Source organism: Rutilus rutilus (genome assembly GCF_951802725.1).
Source record: "Rutilus rutilus genome assembly, chromosome: 7".
In the NCBI taxonomy this organism is placed as follows: domain Eukaryota; kingdom Metazoa; phylum Chordata; class Actinopteri; order Cypriniformes; family Leuciscidae; genus Rutilus; species Rutilus rutilus.
This window is the reverse complement of record NC_140221.1, coordinates 39742488-39766381: the sequence shown is the minus strand read 5'-3', so window position 1 is coordinate 39766381 and position 23894 is coordinate 39742488. Positions and strand designations below refer to the sequence as shown.

Below are 23894 nucleotides of genomic sequence, written 5' to 3'. Positions count from 1 at the left end.
TTTTCCCCAAAAAATGATTGGTCATTGTTCAACATAGTGAGGTCTGATTATAATGTGGAATCATTTATAAGGGCAATGTTGCTGTAAGGTTGGTGACATAATCAAGTTCTCCCATACCTTCTTGCTCTACAAGCAAATCATTATCAAGAACCAGATCAAAAGAACGATTTGTCCACAAATGGGACATAATTGCTTTCAACCCGCAAGTCCAGAGAACGAGTTGCTCATTACAATGAGTAAATTGGCTTTAAAGTTGAAAAACCCATTTTCCGGCCATATCACCTTCAGAGGTAGTTGACCATTAGCCCACCTTTAGAAAACGGCCCCCTCTGATCCTTCCTGCGTTTAGTGTGTGTATGTATGCGAACATTGTTGAGAAGATTGATGTTTAACTCTTGAGCATTTGAAGCGCTTCTCTTCCCCAGACCTCTCGGTGCTCTCTGTGTTTGCCAAGCAGACATACTTGGCTTACCTTTGGCAGAGGGTTCTGTAGCATTCTGGATCCGAACAAAGCACTGTTTGTGTAGCCTGCTCTTTTTGCTGCTATTCAAATGTTTGGTGGAATTCAGTGGACCGACCGTGTCCAGCCCACTGCTAACCCCAGAAGAACTTCTACAGTCCTTGAGAATAATAGGCCTGTTTCGTGAAGGAACTGTGGTGGTTCAGAATTGTGAATTCTATCTGCTTTGGGTTTATGTTGACCTTTCTTGTTTGTGGTCCATTTGTAGACTTCTTGGTGTCTTTTCATCTTTTCAGTATGTCCACAAACTCTGGGATTTAAGCCCCCCTTTTCTTTTTAGGCAGTGCATTTACATGCACTTTAAAGGTTCAATTTCAGTCAGACTAAAGCAATCATTTTTCTTTTATTATGGCATTTAAACACTTTAGCCCATTGGTGTCCAGGGGTGTTTAGCTCCAACCCCAGGTAAACGCACCTGAACCAGCTAATCAAGGTCTTACTAGGCATACTAGAATCTTCCAGGCAGATGTGTTGAGGCAAGTTGGAGCCAAACTCTGCAGGACAGTGGCCCTCCAGGACTGAGTTTGGACACCCCTGCTTTAGGCCCCATCATCACTACTGCGTTTTCGTTTAGAAACGGAGACCTTTTGCTACGTTTGCACCTCCCGTCCAGACTAAAACGGCAAAAACGAAGACCTAAAACGGAGAAGTTTAGAAACGCTGCCGACCCCGTTTTGCGTTTTGAATCTCCAGAGGGCGTTTTAGTGAAGACGGGTCAAAACGGAGGACTTTAGAAACGATGACGCAGAGGCTCACGCTCGGCTCTATGATTGGGTGTCATCAGTCATGGAGTATACACAGGTAATATTCAGTACCAGTAAACTCCACCCGCTGGAACAGTTTCTCGCGCGGAAAACGTGTGCATGCTAAAAATAGAACCAACGCCTATTTTTCATGCGACACGCAAGCGTGTTGGAAGCGTTTCCAGGCAAAATAGAATAGGAAAAGATGTTTATATGTCATTTTGACACAAATGCATATTAATAAATGACATTTTGATGTTTGAAAGTCTCTAGGTTTACACCGGCACGCGCATGCCCACCCAGTGTTGGTGAATGGTCACGTGATCCACGTTTTCAGTCGTTTTAATGTGGACGGAGATCAATTCTAATACGCAGCTAAAACGCTGGTGTGGACGGAGATCGTATTCGTTTTAATTCTCCGTTTCTAAACTAAAACGCAGTAGTGTGGATGGGGCCTTAGGCCCTGTTTACACGAGAACGCTTGCGGGTGAAAACGTAAAAATATTTTATCAGATGTGCCTTTCGTTTAGACGGCGACGGTGTTTTTGGGGCTTAAAAACGCAAAAAAGTGAAACCACCCTCCAGAGTGGAAATCTTAAAAACGCTCCACCGTCGCGTTTCAGTCTAAACGGTAAAAACGCAAAAGTCTGCTAGACAGTGAAGGCACCGATCAGTGCTTCACATTGCCACCTAGCCGCCTGGAGTGCATACTACATTGAATTTCACACACTTTTGCGTCACCATATGCACGCAGATTTCCCCCCCCCCATAACGCTCGTCTAAACGCAGAATAAAAAGTGATCACTTTTACGTTTTCTCTTCAGATCGTTTCCGTGTAAACGTAGCCTAAGTCTGACTAAAATCATACAAGTCTGTTTTTGTGAAGTCTAATTTTGTTTAATCAAAAATGAACAAATAGTAGTGACCTGTAAACCTTTTTTGGAGGGAACATCTTGACACAACGTAAAAATGATCAATGATTTGTTTAATTTTATCCCAAAAATAGTACAAATTTATAATAAAAATACTTAATTCATAACCGTTTATTCCACAGAGCAGTACGTGTTCTGGATAGTTGTGGTTAGATTACGTCACAACCAGCCTTATAGTCATATACTGCGCAGTTGCACAAATTGAAATATTTGAATGCATCTGAAGCTCCACTTAGAATTTGGTCCACAATTTCTCCTAAGCAGTGAAAAAATCTGCTTTACATCTGTATGATTTTGTGTGTGTGTGTATGTTTGTAGTGTTTGTAACCAAGCTGTGCTCATTGCTTGAAGTATGTTTGCGGTGTGTGTTCAAGTGTAAGTGTATTTGTTATTGTGGTGTGCGCTTCCCGTAAGCTTTGTTTACTCACCTCACCCATATGAGTGGATGCACATGTGGTAAAGCTCCACTTCATGGATTCATGTTCATCTCCAGAACACAGTCTGGATCAAACTGCTGCCATCTTGTTTTAAGTGCTGCTTTTATTGTACTGTTGTACTGTAAAATAAAAGTAGTAGTAGTAGTAGTAGTAGTAGTAGTAGTAGTAGTAGTAGTAGTAGTAGTAGTAGTTACTCCATTTAGTCATTTTGTTTTGATTTATTTAATGATGATGATAATAATAATTTTATGGTGCTTGTTTGTGGAGTTTTTGGCCAGATTGTGCAACCCTACAAACAAGCACTATATAAATATTTTTTATCAGATAAAATGCTATTTGATTTATTTTCCCTCCCAAATAGTCTTTTGTATGCTGCGGTGATACAGTGCTAGTTTTCAGAGCTTGTCCTTAATTTACTGGTTTAAAAGCTGCACTTAACATTACCTAGTGTTTTTTACCTTTCAGAGCTCATTATCTTGCATCCATCTTTCTTTTCTTTTCTTTTTTATAATTCACCCAAAAATATTTGATAACTTTTTGGCATGCTAGCTGAAGCTAAAGCCCAAAATCTCACAATTGCCAATAATCTTAGTGATCAGCTGATGTTAGGAGAAAAATAAGTGAGAAAAGTGCTTTCAATTTCTTCCTTTTTTGCCATGTGCTTCTCTGTCCGTTCTTTCCTCTCCCTCTCGCTCCTTCCGTCCCTCACCCTTTTTGATCTTTCTTTTCATGCCTTCCTCCTTATTCATTTGTGATCTGCTCTGGCCAGCTGTTTTTCCAGTCCTCTGCTCTTTTGTTCTCTGTGACCTCCGGGGGCTCAGTAAGGGCTCACCTCACTCGGTCCTGCCCAGCGGCGAGTGTCTTGATCTGGACATAGTTTCTGCTGCGAGCCCCTCTCTCCCAGGCAACCGCTGTCTTTGTGTTCTACCCCTCGCTGTTTGCCTTGGGTCGGTTTCTCGTCCCTGGGCCTCATTTGTTTTCTCTGTCCCGCTCTCCCTCACTGCTGGTCCTCTCTATCAGTTTGTGTCTTTCTTTGACTCGTCATTGGTCTCACACCCCCCTCTTTTCTCTGTGGGGATGGTCCCTGTTTGATCACTGTAGGGGGTGACTCAGGGCCCCGGGGGCTTTTGATATGGTCACTTTTGGCACTGGCCACTCCATCCGGCGTCCACTGAAATGACTGGCCTTGGGTGTTGTAGGGGCCTTTGAATTTTTTTTTTTTTTTTTTGCAGTACTTCTGGACTGGTTGGAAAGGATGGGATCCTCTGTTGTTGCCCCCCCCCCTCCAGTCCTTTGATGGATGCTGGCCCTGTGAATAGAGGCTTGTGTTGGAACAGATTTAGCTTGTTGCTGCAAATAGCTGCCGCTGCAGCTTTGTTCAAAGGGTGGAAGGCGTCTCTAAAAGAGATACAAAAGATCAGTATTAGTTCAAGAAGCAACCAAACGCTTCCAAAACTTTAGAATCTGTGTAGTTCTGTCCTTAGGGCTTCATGATTTGGATAAAAAAGATCTAATAGCTTTTTTAAATTATTTTTATTACATTTTGGAATGTTTTTTCCCCTTTTTTGTTTGTTTGTAGGGCTGCACAATTTGTACAAAAATTGTGATTTATGTATCAGTATGACTAATATATTCGTTTAATTATAATTATAATTATTATAATTATTATTATTATTATTATTATTGGTAGCTATTGTTATAGTCATGTAGATATACTTGATATTTATCATTGTTGATAAATAATATTTTTCTTAAATAAAATCATTTTTATAGTGAAATATTACAATATTATTTAATATTTTATTTAATATTTTTATTTAGTAGTAGTTGTAGTAATAGTTAAAAAAAATTTGTATTACAGAAAAATTATTATTATTACAGTACAAATGTTAAATTGCAATACAAATATTTATAGGAATATAAATATTAATGTCTTCATTTCTTCATTTTCAGTTGGTAAACCATTGAGCTTTTAAATCACAGGGAGCCCTTAAAATGTCTCTTTTGTTGACAGCAGCCGATTTCTAAGAGCTTCTCATTAAAAATTTAGGAAGATGTTTGGCACATGTTGCGTTCCCGAATGCACAACATAAGTGACCCAAACTGAGAGCAGATTTTACTTTTTAATGGAGCAGCATTTACTGCGAACCAAGGCACTCTGAGACACTTAAAAACATAGGATCATGAGCTGCTCGCATGTACAGAACACAATGCTGTGCTTTACTCTGAAATATGTAGCACATCGATGCTTTTTTTTAGCATCGATATTACAGTGTGCATATCCGCAATAGTAAATGATAAATGATGTGCGATATCAAGTATAAGTAAATATCAAGTATATTGTAGTTAATCCGAATCGAAACACACGTGATTCTCTGATTAATTGCAAACTTTAACCTTCATGGAGCGAAAGTTTATCATTTGCACTTGTTTTAGGTCCTGTCAGTTTAAACATTCAAGCCATTTTAAACCATTCGAGCACAAGAAGATGCGAAAGAGGAGTCAATTCGGACCTTGTGCGCCGTTTTCTGTTCACACACATGGAGCACGTGAACACTGAATTCTGTTCTCTTCCGCGTCTATTTGTGCTTGAATGGACATACATGCAAAATTATGTGAAAATGCCCATCTTAGTGAGTATCCTCATAAACACAGACGCTTATGGCTTACGCGAACGTAAACGAACGAGAATTAAAATGGATGCGTATCATTCTATTGGATCCGTGTTTTCGGTCTTAAAGTGACAGCAGCCTAATGTTCCTACTTTTGTAGCTTTAACAAAGATTAATTATATTTAATTTAATACGGTATACAGTTATTTTACATTTGAATTTCTGTAACCTACTCTTAGACTTACCTGAAAAACATAAATCATTGTTTTATTTCATTTGTATCTTTGTTCTATTGTATTTCTTAATCAAGATTTGGTGAGAATGTAGACTGGAATGGCGACTTGGACTTTGCCTAACCTATTCTATGGCGGAAGGGAGTTGCAGTCTATTAAAAAGTGAGTCAAAGAAAAAAATCTCTCTATTCACCCTAAGGTGAAATCTTATATTTGACATAAGCTCACAGGGACTTAGAGGTCCGCACAGTGCGAGTACTCCGGCTGGGTGTGATTCCGAAGCAATGACTCTTTCCTAATTAAAAAGCGTAATGTGAGTCGTTGAGATGGCTGATTAAATTCGTGCGGGGATTAGGTCTGGCTGTGCAGCTGATCTCCCCGAGCGAAGGGTTTTGATGTGGGCCGCCGCATACGTGGAGGAGGGACCAGGGCCTGCCAGGTCAACGGCCAGAGATCAAAGCCATACCATTCATCCCATTCCTCAACAATGTTTCCATAATGCTGCCTAAGAGAGAGCGGGGGTCTGACTGCCTGGGCAGCTGTAGCACATAATGGAGGGATCGGGATTCGTTGGCACTCAGTGGAAAAGATGTTTAGATGTTTGTTTGTTTGAATGGTTCTGATTCATGTCTCGTTTGCCCGGTGTTTGATATGGCTTTTATTTGACTTAAGAGGTCCCGTCATGAGCAGACTTTTTCCACATTTTCTGCTGTGATTTTTGGGGAAGGTATTTGGAATTTGGATTGGACTTAAACATGTAACGTGTGTTTAACAGAGCTGTCTATTTTAACTGTTTCTGATCATAGCAGTCTGATATTAACTAAGTATGTGCTTAGATTGGCCGGTATTAGATATACATTGCCAATCAAAATTTGTTTGTTTTTGTTTTGTTTTTTGGGAAAGAAATGAATACAAAAGTGACAGTGGCATTTATCATTTTGCAAAAGATTTCTGTTTTAAATAAATGCTGTTCTTTCAAACTTTCCATTCATCAAAGAATCATGAAATAAGCCACAGTTTCCACAGGTCTATTAACAAGCACAAATGTTTTCAATATTTATAATGGTAAGAAATGTTTCTTGAGCAGCATTTTAGAATGACTTCTGAAGGATCATGTGACACTGATGACTGGAGTAATGATGCTGAAAATTCAGCTTTGACGTCACAGTAATAAATTACATTTTAAAATATATTACAATAGAAAATTGTTTATTTAAATTGTGATAATATTACTGGTTTTGCTGTATTTTTTTATCATATAAATGCAGCCTCTTTATAATAATACTAAAAAAATATGATATATTAAAAATAAAAAACTTGCTAAAGTTAAAAATCTTACATACCCTGAAATGTTGGACAGTTTTGTATTGGCAATATTGGATATTGTCATCATCTGGCACCCACTTGTCAATCTTTAAAATACTAATAATTTACTAGTCTTCAGCAAATCTCATAATGAATATTCTTTTTAACACTGTAAAAATTACCTTTAACATTTAAAAACAATTGATTTCAGTTTTTTATTTTATAAAAAATTTTTTTTTGATTTTATATTTGAATATGCTTGTGGCTTAATTTCAAGTTGCGCAAGTTTGCATGGACCAAGGAGAGAACCTTTATTTATTTATTTATTTATTTATTTGGCAAAAATGTTAAACCACCAGCAAATTGAATGTCAATTTAGGTCATTTTCTGGTTTCACAAAAGCACAGGCCTCTGAATCTGTGAGGCAGAAAAAAAAAAAAAAACTGATGTAATGGGTTTAAAAAAGTCTCCAAGGGGAGTCAAACCTCCTCACCACCCCCAACACTTCTCCCTTAACCACTCTAGATCCCTCCATCAGCAACATCCAAATATGGATGTGTTGAATATTTCATTGGTGGTTCTTCTCCTTTGCCATCTCGGATCGGATGCTAATGCCACTCTGAGAGAGAGAGAGAGAGAGAGAGAGAGAGCCCATAAGATAGCTGGTGAAGTGGAAACATTTGGGGGGAGTGAAGTTTCTGATTCAGTGGTTTGGTGGTGTTTGGTATGGGGGAGGGAAGACGAGTGAAAAAGATGTGGGGAGGAGAATGAAGAGAAATCCCAGCCTTGGCACTCGCACATGGTTCTCACTCCTTTTTTGTTCTCCCAGCAGTGCAGGTTTCTTTTGTAGTGAACGCAACGCCTCCAGATTCCTTATAGTCAAGTATCAAAGACATGCATGGGTAGGATGGGTGTGAGCAAACCAGTGAACTCAACACAGACTGTTGAGTTCAGCCCCACTGAGTCGGAGTTAATCTCTTAGATGTTTTTTTTCCTCCACAAATCTCTCTTCTCATGGAGAAATATTGGTGTAACTGTATTAGCCTGCATAGAGAGACTTGTCCAACCTGATCTCTATATACTCCCTTACATGAGTAATTGAATAGATTGAGGGCATTTTAGACTTCCTCCCAGTGGGAAAGCTCTGTGGAATATCATTTATTTGCCTTTAACCTGTATTGATGACCTGTATTGAAAATGACTGTATTGAAATGACTGTATTGATGTGATTATTAAAAGCAGCATTTTTTTTTCCCTCCTGCAGAATGAGAGCGTATCTCTTTCTTAGCCGCTTTGTTCCTTTCCACCCATGGCATTGATACAACAATTCTTGTTTTGATGTGCTTCCAAATAGCTTCCGGTTCTGCTGTGTATGGCGTCCAAAAATTTTCCCTTAAGGAATATACCAGAGGCCTTGGCTGTTCCTAAATTCTACCTGCCTTTCCATGTCCTGCTCTCATAACGCCAGGAAATGGCTTGGCCTTTTTTCTTTTTAACACTTGTTTCCTCTGGAATATCATCAAGCCATGCTCTCTTTAAGTTTTCAGGAAAGGAGCTACATGCAGGGAGAGGAAAAGGGAAAAAAATTCAACAGAACTGACAGGGCTTCTTCAGTCAAAGACAGCTAAAACTCAAAAGTAGGGATGCACAGATATTACACTTCTAGACAATACTGCTAAGCCAAGTAATTGTTTTCATGTATAGCCGATATTCAAATTTCATACAATTTTAACAATAAAATGCTACAAACTAAAATCGATTCAATTCTCAGTTAATGCAATAGATAACATTAAATAACAATAATGCAATTTGTTCGTTTAGGTAAATGTTAATTTGTACATATTCAAATACATTCTTAATGTAAATGTGAAAGGAGAAATTGGCGTACGATGAAATACCCAATAGTGACCATGTGTCACTGAAGACTGGAGCAATGACTGTTGACAATTCAGTTAATTTTTTTCTATCACAGGAATATATTACATTTTAAAATATATTAAAATAAAAAGTTATTAAAAGTATTATATGTAGTACAAGCGTATGGAGCATGTCAGAAAAAGTTTACTGACTGGCATTTGTTGTGTTGCATATTTGTTGTCCAGTGTAGACAGCATGACTGATTGCAATGGGATCTATTTGCTTTTGTCGCATCGTGTCGCGCTGCTCATGTCTGGTGTCAATGTGCGAGAAGTCACTGGTATCGGTAGTCAGTGCTCTGGAGGCTTATGGAAATTCAAGAAACTGTAAAACAGACTGAAGTCTGCATGTCATGCCTCATTAACTGATTATTGCCTTATGTCCTCGCATACTTTAAATGCAAGCATAATGAAATTGGGCGTGACCTTCAATTTAATCCACATGTGGTCTTGAATCTCTCCATCCAGCCATCTCTTCAGTCCAGTCCCACGTGTATAATCAGACCATAGGCTTTGACCTGGAAATGAAGTGTTTTCTTCTATAAGGCAACCTCCTTAAGAAAACAAATCTAAGGCAACAGAAACCTGATCTAACCTATAGTGGCATAGTGAAGGGGGGGATGAGTTGGCAAGAACAACAGTCTGTGGAGGTGCAGAATACACATTCTGGTTGTACAGTGTGCAATTTTCCATAGCCGCACATTCTTGAGTCCTATCATTCAACCAGCATTTATCTCTGTAACTTGAGAGCGAGTCCAGAGGCTAGAGTAAGCTTTGAAGGATCTTCCAGTGATTGGATGAGGCAGTCTCCACCCCCTTTTCAGTGACTGGCCCGTGTTGGGGTTGTTCTTTTGATTGACAGGTGGTGTTGACACAGGGGTTGCTTGTTGCGATTCTCTGGTTGACGGTGGGCTGAATTACCTCAGCCAGTTGCATTGCAGCTGAGCCAAATGTTATGTGTGTGTAGAGGGGTGGAGGGTGATGCTTGCGGTCGAGTTATGTATGTGTGAGCTTGTCAGGGAATGGGTGGATATTTTGACTGGTTTGTCTCTTGGGAACCATGTTTTTGCTTTCTTTGAAAACAGGTCGCGCAAGAGCTCATCTGTTTTCCAGTGAATTTGCATCGGTGCTGTCATAATTGCGTAGGGAATGTAATGCACTGCCATCTACTTATAAGTTTGTTCATTGTTTAAAGGGGTAACTCACCTAAAAAGGAAAACTGTCATCATTTACATATCGTTTCAAACCTGTATGTGGAACACAAAAGACGATATTATGAAAAATGCGCTGTTTTTCGTTAAAGCATTATAAGCCATGAACCAAGCCAACTAGCTCTGAGGTGAATAACAACATACAGCAAAAAATATTAGAAAATTGGACAAAAAGACACTGTGTACTCAACTGCTTTAGTGAGGGAAGGAATGAAGCATTGCGAACAAAAATTATTCGTTTAAATTTGTTGATATAATTGAAGTATTTTGAGAGTCAGTGGAGACTCGATTGTCATTTGCGATGCTTCATGGGAGAGTACTGTGATTTCTGATTTGCTCGCCGTGACTGATTGGTGGAGTTATCAGTGTAGCATCATGGGTAATGTAGTTTTTCACCACAAATTTAGTTGTTAAACAATTATTTTAAAAATAAGTAGAAATAACCTTCATAAACCTTTAAAGACAACCTCAGAACTATAAGGTTGTCTTTAAAGGTTTATAAGTTGTAAAATAAATCAATTTCCCTATGGAAAAATTGAATGTTTTTACTTTTGGAACCTGACTGTTGCACTCTATATCTTCATTGTGTCCTGCAGAAGAAAGAAGCAAATACTAGTTTGGAACAACTTGAGGGTGAGTAAGTGATAACAGATTTAACATTTTTGGTTGAATTATCCCATTAGAAACCAAGTTTAAGCCTTTATAGATCTTGGCTATGCATCAAAATTCCCTGCTCATTTTGAGGCATCCATGCCGTTGATCTCATAAGTCATTACTGTGATGGGTTGTGGAAGAGACAGTTGGAGAGATGGTCTATATGGTAGTGACCTTTAAAGAGAGAGCTCTCTGGATCAGCCCAGTCATCTCCAGCTTTACTTTCCCTCTTTCAAGAGCCGACCCAATGTCTCAGCACTCGTTTAAGTGGTAAGACGTTAAGGTCAGTGTGGTATGTGTGTGAAAGAGAGGGCGTGTGTATAAATAGAATTGTCCAGACTGTATGTACGCATCAGTTTTTAAAGGCATAGTTTTTTGTTTTCCACACAAACAAGCACTTGATAAGCACAAGTACTCGTTCGTCTGGAATGTTTGACTGACAACAAGACACTAGAAACTTGTTTCATAATGCACGTAAAACCCAAGAGCTATGGAAATATGATTAGTGAGTCTACTCATTCTGGGAAGGATCAGCTCGAGTCTGGCCTGATGTGACTGTGCCAGTGGAAATATGGAGGTGTATTACTTGCTTTTATAGTGACACAGTTTTCTCATTTATTATTTATGTTCTTAGCAGATGTTTGTACCAAAAGGACTTTGAAGAAACGGTGTGTGTTGTTTCTGGGACTGTTACTACAGATGCACAATATCAACTCGTGTAGAGCTCATACTGTACATTATAATGTTGTGATGCCTACATTTACTTGAAGCATTTAAAATGATTGATTTTAGTTTTTATTGTTTAACTTTTAATTTTATACAAAATAATATATAATTTTAATATTGACGATTTAGTGGCCAAAACATGAAAATTATAATCAGGCTATAATATTGTAGAATATTTTAGATTTCAGAATTTCAAATTCACTTGAAGCTTTCAAAATTATGGATTTTTATTTTTTTACAGTTAAATATTTCTTTGTAATTTTCAAGTCTGTAATTTTCTGTCAGCTCTTTGTCTCTGTTTTCAAAGGCACAAATTGTCTTTGATCAACCGCTTTCTGGATTTAAAACATTTCATTACGGTATTGAAGTTCTTAACATTTGGCCTCTTTCTTTGGTGACCTCCTTGTTTTTTTTGCTCAACCAATCCACCCACCCCTGCCACTCTCTCACCCATTTTTTTCTCTATGAAATATTTTTTGCAATGAGTGGGCCAGTGCCGTGCCATTGGTGGTGGCAGCAGCCTTTCCTTGGCGCGAGAGCCCTCGTCTGTTCCAGCGCTCTAATCGCATTCCAGCAGGCCGGGCAGCGGCTTGCTCCGCATTCCACAACTCTGGGGGCTTTCCAAGAGCCCTGTGCAGGCATTCCTTTTTGCCGGGACCTTCAAAGCGAGGGAGGGACTTCAAAGGCATCGGTGAGGCTAGGTGTTGATGACTACAATCCTCCCGGGTACAGATTTACCCGCCTCCTGAACTTCAAGAGCAGTTGTGGTAGTATTCTGGCATGCACTTTTGCCTTCCTTGCCCATAAATCATGTCACGTTAACCCTCGACGTATGCTGGTTTTTGTTTTTGTTTTTTTGCACCTAGAGGTTGGAGTATGACAGGCTGAAGTGTGAATGTTGTTGTCATGAGGTTTTCTTACTTTCCCTGATGTGGCACTTCAGATTGAATAGTTTAAAGTGGCTGTGAACTGATAAAGTTGTTGCATGGTGGAAAAAAACCTGCAATTTCAATAATTGATGTTTTAATTTTTTATAATTCTATACGTTTATTTCATTATAATTGGATATTGATTTACATTTATGAATTTGGGAGACTCATTTATCCACCGGTTCAAATGTTTAGGGTCAGTGAGGATGCATTCAATTGATCAAAAGTGACGGTAGAGACTAGGGATGTGCATAAAGCCTAATTCTGATTTCATGAAAAACACAGAAAATTAAAAGGGGACATGATTAGGTTTGCTGCGGTAGTCGGTTACATTACAGTACATCATGATTTCACTTATGTGATTTCACTTAGATATTAAAGAGAGATGACTGAAAGGACGATGTCGGAGGATTTGGTGCGCAACAGATCCTGAGCGTCATTCATAAATATCTTGTAAAATGTGTGGCCAGTTGAGGTGCTCCCTACACACAGAGTATGTGTAATCACAAATTGGAAAGCAAAAGGAAAAGCGAGCGCGCATTCAAAAGCGATATCAATACCCCTCATATTGATAGCGGCTATTTTTACTGTAGTGATTTGACCTTGACTTTGCTAGCGTCACACTCTGTTATTGCTTTGATTGAACATCATGAACTACTAACAGCATAGCTTTACTAAGCCCTGAAAATTGCTACATTTTTCTGAATTCGATATTGTTAAAAACTATTTGCATGATTGGATTTAAGTCCAACTTATGTTTGCTGCATCCAAAATGGCATACTCTCTTGAGTAGGTACTTATTTTATATAAACACTTATATTAGTATGTTCTATATAGTATTAACTATGAATGCGGGTAGTACTTAATCCAAATGTACTATATTCGCCATGTTGTCATTATCATGTGACTTACCACTCTGTTACGTTGCTTCACTGCCATTCACAAATCCTTTTCCGTGGCCTCATGGGATAGTAAAGTGTCCATTGCATACACACTTGAGAATCTCTTTATAGAAGGGAAGTATGCCATTTCAGTTGCAGCCATTGTCTTTTCTCATGATCATCATGTTCCTATTCAACTGTAGTTTTCATTTTGTTTATTGAGTAATAGTCATCGCCATAAGAGAGATCTTTCTCACACCATTGATGGTTTCAATCTCTACTCACAGTCTTATAATAGACTCACCAGTCACTTCCCCTCTGCTAAAGCTGTCCTCCCTGGTGGCTTGATGCATATTTTAGTATTTACACGATATTAAGTGTTCGCTCCAGTCTGAACTGGACCATTTGTTTGCTTATGTCGTCGCCAGGGGGACAGTGTGTGAATGGTTTTCAGTGAGATGGCATAAGAGGTCTCAAGACTCTTCTGGTGTTCCTGTGGCTCAAACATGCTGGTAACACTAAGGTCATGGCTTTTATTCCCGACAATTTGCCTAAACTAATAAAATTTGTACCTGGTTAAGTGTGTGCAGATGTCTTGGTTGTAAAGATAATAAAAGCAAATTGTCCTCGAATTGTCCACCAATGCACAACCTGTTCTCTAAACCTTGAACAGTTCTGAGATGCTTGTGGTTGGTGCTTCATGATGTCATCTACTTTCCAGTGTGTGCTTTACTTCTTGGGTACGTACATGGTTTCTGGGCAAGAGTTGTTGGAGTCTTTGTTGGCCAGAGGTGACTTTTGCAACTGTCGTTCCATCGTTTTTGTCTAGACGACAAAGGAGAGGAAGTCGCCTCCTTTGAAAAAGGGCCCAGTCTCCCTTTATGAGATAATATTACACCGTCAGAGCAGGCCCCACCTGCAAGGCTTCTCCAGCTGCCACACTGTAACTTTATCTGCGCTCTCTTCAAGGCTGCGATCCCCTTTGAAGTTATTTCCAGTGCTTGGGAAATGAGAAGACACAAGCAATCAGAGCGGCAAGCTCCTCCTCTTCTCCCCCTCTATCTCTCTTTTTAAGTATATTTAAATAGGTTTTGATTTCTGCATGCTCAAACTTCAGATATTTCCAAGTTTTTTGCAATTGCATTTTTTTTTTTTTGCTTTGCTTTTTGAGTTCCTTCCGTTTTAATAAATTTTGTTTTGATTATTGCTTCTTTTGCAGATTAGAAACACGTTGCTATCGGAGTGTGATATTATAAATGTCCGACAACTTTATGGCTGTGGGATGAAAGCGAAGAGGGAGAAGGCGAAAGATAAATAGTCCAGGGCAAGTAGAGGAGAAGCTGTAGGCATCTGTCCCATTCCAGTATTTCACACTCTTCCGATAGACAAACCAGAATAGTGTTGGAGTCTGTGAGCACATCCTCTGTTTGGATAGTAGGTGGGAGTTCAGACGACCAGCGCCAAAAGGAAACTGGCCGGGTTGCCTTGTGTACCCAATGCAAAGCTCTTCCCGCTATGTGTGGGCATTTGATTACAAGACGGCCTTCCAGTTTTATAGATGAGGAAATGTTAGAGATATGTAACAGCTGAGAGGGACCAACGGCAACAGCAGGGATCCACGTAGGGTTAAAGAGAAAATGACCTCCCGGTCTACACCAAAGGACACGCCTGCGCAACTGATGGACAGCGTTAAGCTACGGTTACTGACGTGAAATGCTTTCCATCCCTTTTCTCTCATAGTGCAAAAACAAGTCCTCTGTGGATGCAGTTGTTTGGCTTGCAAACAGTGTTCATTATCACAATTTACTCGATATTTCGTCGTGACATATTTATTCACTTTAGTGAATAAAGTGCAAAATGAAACCTATATTCAGTTTTAAATATTAATTTACTAATGTACATTATTTGTTAATTAATATAATTTATATTACATTTAACATAATAAAAATAATTCATATAAAAATATTAAATTAATAGAATTTTTTAGTTTTCAGTGCGTTGTTATAAAAAGACTGTATTCCCAACTTGACTTGGAAATTCTGACTGTAGCAGCGTAGTTCACTTTTGCATTTGTATCATTCTGAGCAGATGCATGTTTTAAAATTGTTTGTTGTGTATATATGTGATGTATGAATATGATGTGTTAGGATTTATTAATCCGCTTTTAATTTTCTGTTTCCCATTGACTGTGACTGGACAATATGAAACAACATTTTTTTTTCTAGATTTTTCCAAAACATTCTTGTGTTTGTTGACCAAATGTAAAAAAAAAAAAAAAAACTGGACTACAAATCGACTAACCTCTCACGTCTGTGTGTAAAGAATGTTTCTGGCCTAAAAGGACTAGATTTTTCTTCAACGGTCAATAAGGTTTTTTTTTTTTTTTTTTTTTTTCTACCATGATCTGATAGTTGGTAAACACATTTTTTTGCGAGTTAAACTGTGTCAGCTGCTTCTAGTACTTGGAAACATGGTTTATTATTGATCACTATGTCTTCTAAACCCTGTATATCAGAAGTATCCCACTCTGTCTCTGTCAACTGCCAAAATACAAACCGAGAGGGAAGCCAGCAAACGTCCGAGGCTCCTGTGCACATGGCGTTTGCTAGCTCAGCTCGGCACTGAGAACTCCCAGCACTCTTGCTTGTTTGAAAGGCTCTTGGCCTTGTTTGAAAAGCTGCCCTGAGAGCCACGGCTGAGGACAGAGTTTCTCTAAGTGGCTGTGGGCCCGGGAAGAGGGGGGGGGTTCTGAAGCCCGCTTGTGGCTTTGATCAAATATTCCCCCACCTCTCCTGGCAGGATGGTCTGTTATTCCAGGAACTATTCCACACTCCCGCGGCAGGGGGTGGGGGCTGGGTGACGGGCACAGGGTCAGAACTGGGAAAGGGGGGGAGGTTGGTGAGACCAGCGGCATGAGAAAGGAGAGAAATTGCCCCTTGCAGAAGGAAATATTTTTTTCCACGAAACTTTCTCAGCTTGAAGTCCATGGACTTGTGGCCTTGTTGGCGTGAATGATATATGTGTTCCGTGTCAGATTATAGTTGCGGTTAAGTAGGTTTGTTAGTTTTATACTCACTAATCAGAGGACATAAATTAGCTATGAAAAATCTTGGTATCGGGTTACATGCAGTTGAAGCCAGTGAGAGTGGTTGTAGTGTGGGTTATGGAGTTGAGTTTGATAGCAGAGCGTACCCTCGGGCTAGCTGGGCTTTTCGATTGTTGTGGGTGAAATTGATACTGGCCTTGACCTAAATGCCATGCCTGTGGCTGCGACTCATCTGTTCTGTGTTCTCTACTACTGGACCACAGCCACGATCCATGAACGCTTGCTCTGTGTACCAACACGTTTAGGTCAGCTTTGCTGATAAGAAGGGGTGTGTTTTTAAAATGTTTAGGCTACTATCTGCTAGTTTGATTTTAGACCAGCTCTGTTTAGTGTCCTTGAGTCTTGCATCCTTTGAGTCAACTGTCTTTTTTATTGAAATGCATTTGGTCATTTATCATCTCATTGAATCAGTTTTGCTTATGTAATGTGGGATTGCATCTCAGCAATGGCTCCTGGCTTCTCCATTCACATGGATTTCAGAAGATGAAAACTGTATTTACTTGATCATTTTGATTTGAATTACAACAGTTAAATAAATAAGTGTCTCTACCAATCACTAAATTGTCCGAAATGAGTACCTTCTAGGGCTGCACGATATTTCGTTTTAGCATCGATATTGCAGTGCGATAGTCACATCACAGGATGTGCGATGTCAAGTCGGGATCATAGTTGATCCGTACAGACCAGGCACCACGGTTCGAGACGCATGTGATTTCTCAAATTAAATACCAAGTTCTGGAATGAAATTCTAGATGGTGCAGGCTGATAGGTCCTAAACTCATTTGGTAGCGATTGCATCGTCATCTACATTGATTGGTTGCCGTTGCATCAGCTGCCAATGAGCTGCGGCTCAACAGCAGTCTGCAGCGTGCTTTCAGAAACCTTCCACCTTCCCCAGCTCCATAGATCTGCTATGGGGGGGTTATTTCATGAATGTTACATGTGCAGCAGCAGCATGTCTTACATGCTCACAGCAAACTCTGTGAATGTATTGGCAGAGCTCTGTACTTGCATCTTCAGTAGCAGCGTAGCAGATCCATTCCGCCAAGACCAAATAGATTAACATTGCCATATCCATTACCGTTACCATGCAAATCTCTCAGAAAGTTTTCATGACGGAATTGCAATTCATTGCATGAAAGTGAAAGTTCATAATTGTAGGCGTTTTATGTCCTGTCAGTTTAAACATTCTAGCAATTTTGAACCATTCTAGCGCAAGAAGACCTGAAAAACATGAAAACATGAAAAACAAGCAGTGTTTATTTCATTTGTATCTTTGTTCTATTGTATTTGTGGCTTCACATTAGTATAGCCTATATTAGTGGTCGGCCGATATTTGGCATTTTTGAAATATCGGCATCGGCCGATAAGTTTTTCTGATTGTCATATTCACTGTGTCATATTCATATCGTTTTCACTGTGCTGTATGTAAAATTAGTGTTACCTTGTCTTTATTTGAAAAAATATTTTTCCAGCACGAAATTACCAGATTACTGAGTGCCCTGTTACAGTGTTTACATTCTTTTTATTCACATATTCATATATTTCTAAACAATTACTTTGTGAAAAATACTGTAATAGGATTGCAGATTCAAGAAGTTGCCATCTAAAGTATAAAAGCATGTTTATTTTAAAGATTTGTTTTCTAATTTATTTCTAATTTATTAAATATTGATTAAAATAAATATATATAAAAATATCGGCTTTATATCGGCATCGGCATCGGCCATCAGAAAACCATTATCGGTCGACCACTAGCCTATATAGCAAAAGATTGATCTTGGGACTTTAAGAAACCATATTTAAATTGTTCAATTATTTAAATGAAGATTGTGATTAGATAAAAAATGCATTTTACCCAGCCCTACTATTTGGTGCAGTGAAAGAAACCAAGTGTGGTCTAAAATATTTTTATGAGTTTTAGTTGAGTTTAAGCTGGCCCCCACTGTTTTGGCCCCAGGCAGATGCGCGCACGCATACTGCTTTTTTTTTTTTTTTCAATTGCAGGACTCTCTGAAGCCCCCAATAGTTTTATCAAACGCAGTCAACACATCAGAGAAAAACCCTAAAAATGAAGGTGCAATAGAAACTCTGCTACCTGGACTGATTCTACTGAGGAGGCTGAAACACTTGATGATCAAAGCACCAGTGAATTGAGCGCCTGACAAAGTTTGTGTGTGGTGTGAGTGGCATTTTGATTTTCTTTGAGATGGGTAAGGCCTAAACTGGCTATTCTGTTCCGATCCCCTCACCAACGGCAAATCAGGTCAACCCTCATTCGAAGGCGAGGAGGGAAAAAAACCTGTTTGTGTTTGTTCATCTATCCATTTGCTGTTTTCAAACGTGGTTTTGAGAAATATTGCTATTACTATTATTAAGCAGGGCATGCTTTTCTTCGCACATATCATCCCTTTATAATTATCATCATCAGTTAGTGCAAGCGAAAGACAAACAAACAAATAAAGGGGGGAGAAAAGCGTCACGTTGGCAGCCCTCCATATTCCATGTATAGAGAGATAACTTGCATGGCTAGCTCCATTGAGAATCACTTACGCCATTGCAGCACTTTATGTACTGCACCAATCTGACCTTTTTTTTTATTCTGCTCATGCTTAAGGTGGAACTGGGTATGAGAAGTTTGGCTGCCTGTTGTTATGGTGATTTCATTGAGAGTATTGCCCATGAAAGGAGATACACATGTGAACGGCTGTACAGGAGACTGATAGATGAGAGGCACTGAGGGTGGCGGAGCTGAACAAGGGACACCTTTTGGTGGTAAAAGAAGAGATGGTTGGGTGCAGCACAGAATGATGGACAGAAAAAGGAGAGGGAGAGATGGGGGACCGTGGTTTGGAGAAAAGTGTGCAACTGGGCATTCACCCAGTCGTGGGGACCAACTGGGGAAATTTGTTGGGGCGAACTGGAGGGAAATGCTGGTACTCGTGGGTTAACACGAGTATTGGTTCATGCGTGTTGAAAAATGGGAGTGCAGTTACACGAAACAACCATCAGTTAGGTAGTTGCTTAGGAAGGAATCTCAGTGCTTACCAGAAAAGTAGTCTAAACTACAGGAGAAATTAAGAAAGAATTCAGTAAATGTGTTTGCAGAAAACAAGCCATGTCCTGCAGCCTTTTTTTTGTTGTTGTTGCCATATTTGTGGTTGCCATCATTAACTTCTCCTGACAAGCCACTTTTGCAAAACCGCAGTTAAATCCAATGAACAATCCTCATTGAAATGCAAGGTTCTCAAGGCATTAAAAGAATGCTTTGCTTGTAGATGGTCACTGATTAGAAAAGGCATCATTTAACCACTGTATCTTAACATAATCTTGAATTTTTGGATGAGGAATTAGTTTATCAGTGTCACCCTACAGTGCTACTTTAATATGTCGCCAGTCTAGTAAGATAAAATGCCACAACATCAGTAAACTTAAATGCAAATGTGGAATCCAAGGCCTCTTGGGAGCTGATGTGGCTTTTGATCCAAGAGTTAAGATGATAATCAGCCTTTTCAGTGTTAATCCAATTTGTTCGTTTTTGCCCAGAGGCTCTCAGCTATGGCTAGAGAACAGGTCACTAAGGTCAAAGCAGATGAATCAGTTGTTGTCATGGAGTTTTAATCAGGTTTACCATCGGTTTTACCTTTGAATGCAAGGCCAGCAGAGCTTAAGCTATCATTCATTTAATAAAAAAATCCAGCAACATGTCTGTGAAATGGTCGTCTACTAAAGCTAATGGCACTAATAAAGTCATAAATCGCCATCCTCAAACAATGAGTGGCCTCATTCAGCAGTTATGTAATTGCTGTATAATATTTAACCTAGTTTTCTCATTTTAGGAGAGTTTTATCTCCTTGAAGATTTTCATTTGATAAACATCCATGTTGTAAATTTTCAACGCATCAAAAGCGTTACATTTCACACTTACTACAAATTAAAGATGGGATTTGAGCCAAGAGGAGAGAATCTGCAAGACATCCAAACTGTCCGCTATTTTGAATGGTTCGGTGCACATCTAACGACTTTAATGATCACGTCTGCTCCACTCATACCTTTTAGAGTTTCCACACCTTCACAGGCTTGTGGGTGTGGCGTGGCACGTCAATATAGGGCAGTTTATAAAGGAAGTGAAGTTATGGCGCAATAACATGGTCTGGTTAATGCTTATCACTTAAAGGTGCACCTCTGCATTGCAATATTAAACTTCTTTTTAATTGTATTTAAAAAATGCATTTGACTTAACCTTTCTCAAAGCTTAAAGACATTTTTCTTTCATCTCTTCTTCTTTCAGAAAAGCTGAAATCTGTTTAGTTGGGAATGGGGGAGAGTGTGTGGCCAGATATAATTTGGAAGGAGATATTGAAGAAGATTCTTTTTGTCTTGCAGATGCACCCTTTGGGCCTGTGTAACAACAACGATGAAGAGGACTTGTACGAATACGGCTGGGTTGGAGTGGTCAAACTGGAGCAGCCCGAGTTGGACCCCAGCTGTCTTACTGTACTGGGCAAGGTAAGGACACTGCTCAACGTTTACTCTCAGTAGTAGATTTGTTCAAAGTTCTGTTCATAAATGTCTCCAGTTTCTAGGCATTTAAATACTATTGTAAATACTATACTAATATATTTCCCTAAATGAGGCAAAGAGACAAGTCAAGTCACCTTTATTTCTATAGCACTTTGGACAATGCAGATTGTTTCAAATCAACTTTACATTGATAACATGAAAATGATGCTTTTCGGCTCATGCATTTCATTTAAATTAGTCCATTTCATCTATAAAGCAGTTCTGCAAAAAATTATGTCAACGTCCAGCTCAGTTCAGTTCTCGTACAGCAGCGTCAGTACTGGTAGATCGCAGATATTTTGGAATATTAAGTTTCTCCAACTAAGTAAACCAGAGGCGACAGTGGCAAGGTACCCAAACTCCATCAGGCGACAGAATGGAGAAAAAACCTTGGGAGAAATCAGGCTCAGTCGGAGGACCAGTTCTCCTCTGGCCAACGAACGAACACGGTATCATTATGATTCAGGTTGCATCACGTCAGAATTAGAATAGTATCTTTCCATCATTTTTTGTGCAGATTTTCATGTTCTATTGTCTGCTGGCAATCTGTGCCAAACCAGACTGCTGTAACTCCACTTGGTGTTGTACAGTTTTGCAGGAACTGTTGAATGGTTGTGTTGTTCAAGACTGATATACTACCCAGACAGTGTCACCTGATTTAAAAAAAAAAAAAATTTTTAACTGCTGTGATGTCACATGGTAGAATACTTTCAGTGTGGTGTTGGCTTCCATGGGTTGCTCTTTAGACACAATGAACAAATCCAGACGCAGATGAAGCGTTTCCTAATTGGCTGAGCTTTCTGCAGTCTCAAGACACCAGTATCTATTTGCATGTTTGATCTTTTTATGTGGAAATTTGAGGATTTCCACACATTAATTCTCAGCAGGACGCTCATGCTGCAAAACAGCTAAATATTTTCCCATGCCTTATGCTGGAATGGGCTTAACGTTACACATAATACATTCTCCCTTTTGAATTCTCATTGAGATGTTCTTTAATAATAAGCATATTAATTTAAGTTTTTGCTGTTTTCTTGGCATATGGGAATTGCTTTGAGTCTGCGAATTATTTTTTTTTTATTTATTTTTTTTTTTCTCATGATTTTGCTGTCTTAACCCTGTAATGCCTGACAAATGAAATGTATATATATTTTTTTAATGGAACAATTTATTGAACCTTTATAAAAAATTTTTTTAGCATTATGTGTTTTTTGTTGAGTATCATATTTGATACATCAGGCTTTTATGGCTCATGTAGTGATATAGGAGAATATGGAGCTCATATTTGAGGAGGAAACATTTTTGCATATGCAAAAATATGCAATTTAATGCAGTTGATGAAATTCTAAAATTCTGTTTTTAGAATTATACTAAAAGGCCTTTTACTTGATAAAAAAGAACGAACTATTAATCAGATGACAGAAGGCATGTAGAAGATTGTGTACAACAGGTTTTTTCAGCAAAAAGTTTTGGTCATATTGATAATTTATAGGCTTTAGAAAGTTGCATATCCACAGTAGTCTTTATAGGGTTAAGACAGATTTAGTTCTCTTAAATTGTATTATGTCAGTATACACATTTTTTCTTGTTGCTTTAATAAGACAACATTTGCCAAGGAACATAAATAAAGTGCGCAAACAATTCTTTGTCCTGTGATGCGTACCTGCATCAGTTAAGATTTCAGCTTATCATAAAACCAACACAAAAATAGCACTTGGAAAAATTAATTTCGAATATCAACAGATATGATTTCCGGAAAGTTCACTTTAGGTGAACGGGGGGAAAACACATTCCATCTATTTTTCTTTCATAATAATAGGATAGAAAAACATCCTCCCCTTCTTTTGTGCCAGTGCTATAATTAGAGAGTTGGCTGTCGTAATCGGGCCTCTGATACAGGCCCGCGCTCAGCTGGGGTTCTCATTCTAGTCCCAGCATCAGTGTCTGTCCAGTCTCACCAGTGTCCTCTTGACCCGCTTGTGCCAGTCTATCCCTGCTGTGCCACCTCTGCCCTTATTTTTGTTTTTCTTTTCCTTTCACTGTCTCTCTGTTGTCTGAAATGTGCACTACCCTTTATAAGTTTCGGGTCAGTGATGATTTTTGAAAAGAATTTCATTTAATTCAGCAAGGATGCATTTAACATTTCATTTCATTATTTAGAAATGCATTTGTTTTTGTTTTATTTTGACTGAAACATCCTTGCTTGTTTCCCAGTCTGCGTAAATGCAATTTTTCATGGACATTGAGCCATGCAGATTTGAGAGTCTGTCACTCTGGTTTGTGTGTGTAGTGTTGTAATGGGTTCGTTCACCCAAATAATGAAAATTCTGTCATTTACGGTTCCAAACCTGTATGAATAACTGTTTTGTGGAAGACCAAACAGTTTCAGTTCCCATTGACTTGCATTGTATGAACAAAAAAATATGATGGAAGTCAATAGGAACTGAAACGGTTTGGTTGTCAACATTCTCCAACATATTTTTTGTTTTCCAAAGAAATAAATGAATTCAAGTTTGGAACAACATGAGTAAATAAATAAAAGTGTATGCTGGTTTGAAACCCTGAATAATAGCATTACAATTTTTTTACTTAAAGCAACAAAAATCTGTTCTGATCAACAACACAATGTAACGTGCAGTGGGTCGCGTGAATGGTTTGTCTTTGCTTTAAAGATGTGAGTGGCTAAGGTTTGTCACACCCTGCCCTCTGTGTATATTTGAAAAAAGGTCATGTGGGCTTCTCCAATTTGTGTAAGGTCTTGACGGAGATACCCCACTGACATGTATATGTACACAGTTTCTTCCTTCATTTCCTGTCTCTGTCCGCAGAGAGCCATCGCTCTGCTCACCTCCCACCTCTCCAGCTTCCTCTCTTGTTCCTGCTCATTCTTTTGTTCTGTTGCACCATTCTTTCTGACCTATACTAGTCTCATCGAATTGTGGATCTTCTCATTGGGAATCCTCAGGAAACTAGTTTGGAAGTGTTTATGGATTATTCATGTACAGTGTACATGTCTGACCTGGAGTCTAATTCCTTGCACTGATTCTCTCAGTAGCCAATAAGAAGCCTGTTTTGAACTGCAAGGATGTGATGTCATGAGGGAACATAACTGTTCAGGTACTTAAT

General features: G+C 39.0%; 1 protein-coding gene and 1 long non-coding RNA gene across 2 annotated transcripts in view; both read left to right on the top strand.

Moving 5' to 3' along the window:
• LOC311293219 overlaps positions 1 to 23894 on the top strand; it is a 267232-nt gene that overhangs the window by 199599 nt on the left and 43739 nt on the right. The gene's annotated exons all lie outside the window — the stretch shown is intronic.
• The window catches only part of znrf3 (zinc and ring finger 3), a 69742-nt gene that overhangs the window by 19154 nt on the left and 26694 nt on the right, over positions 1 to 23894 (top strand). The window contains exon 2 of the mRNA XM_084413825.1: positions 20592 to 20714. Within this exon, the coding sequence (XP_084269951.1) occupies positions 20592 to 20714 (123 nt within the window). The remainder of the gene's footprint in view (positions 1 to 20591; positions 20715 to 23894) is intronic.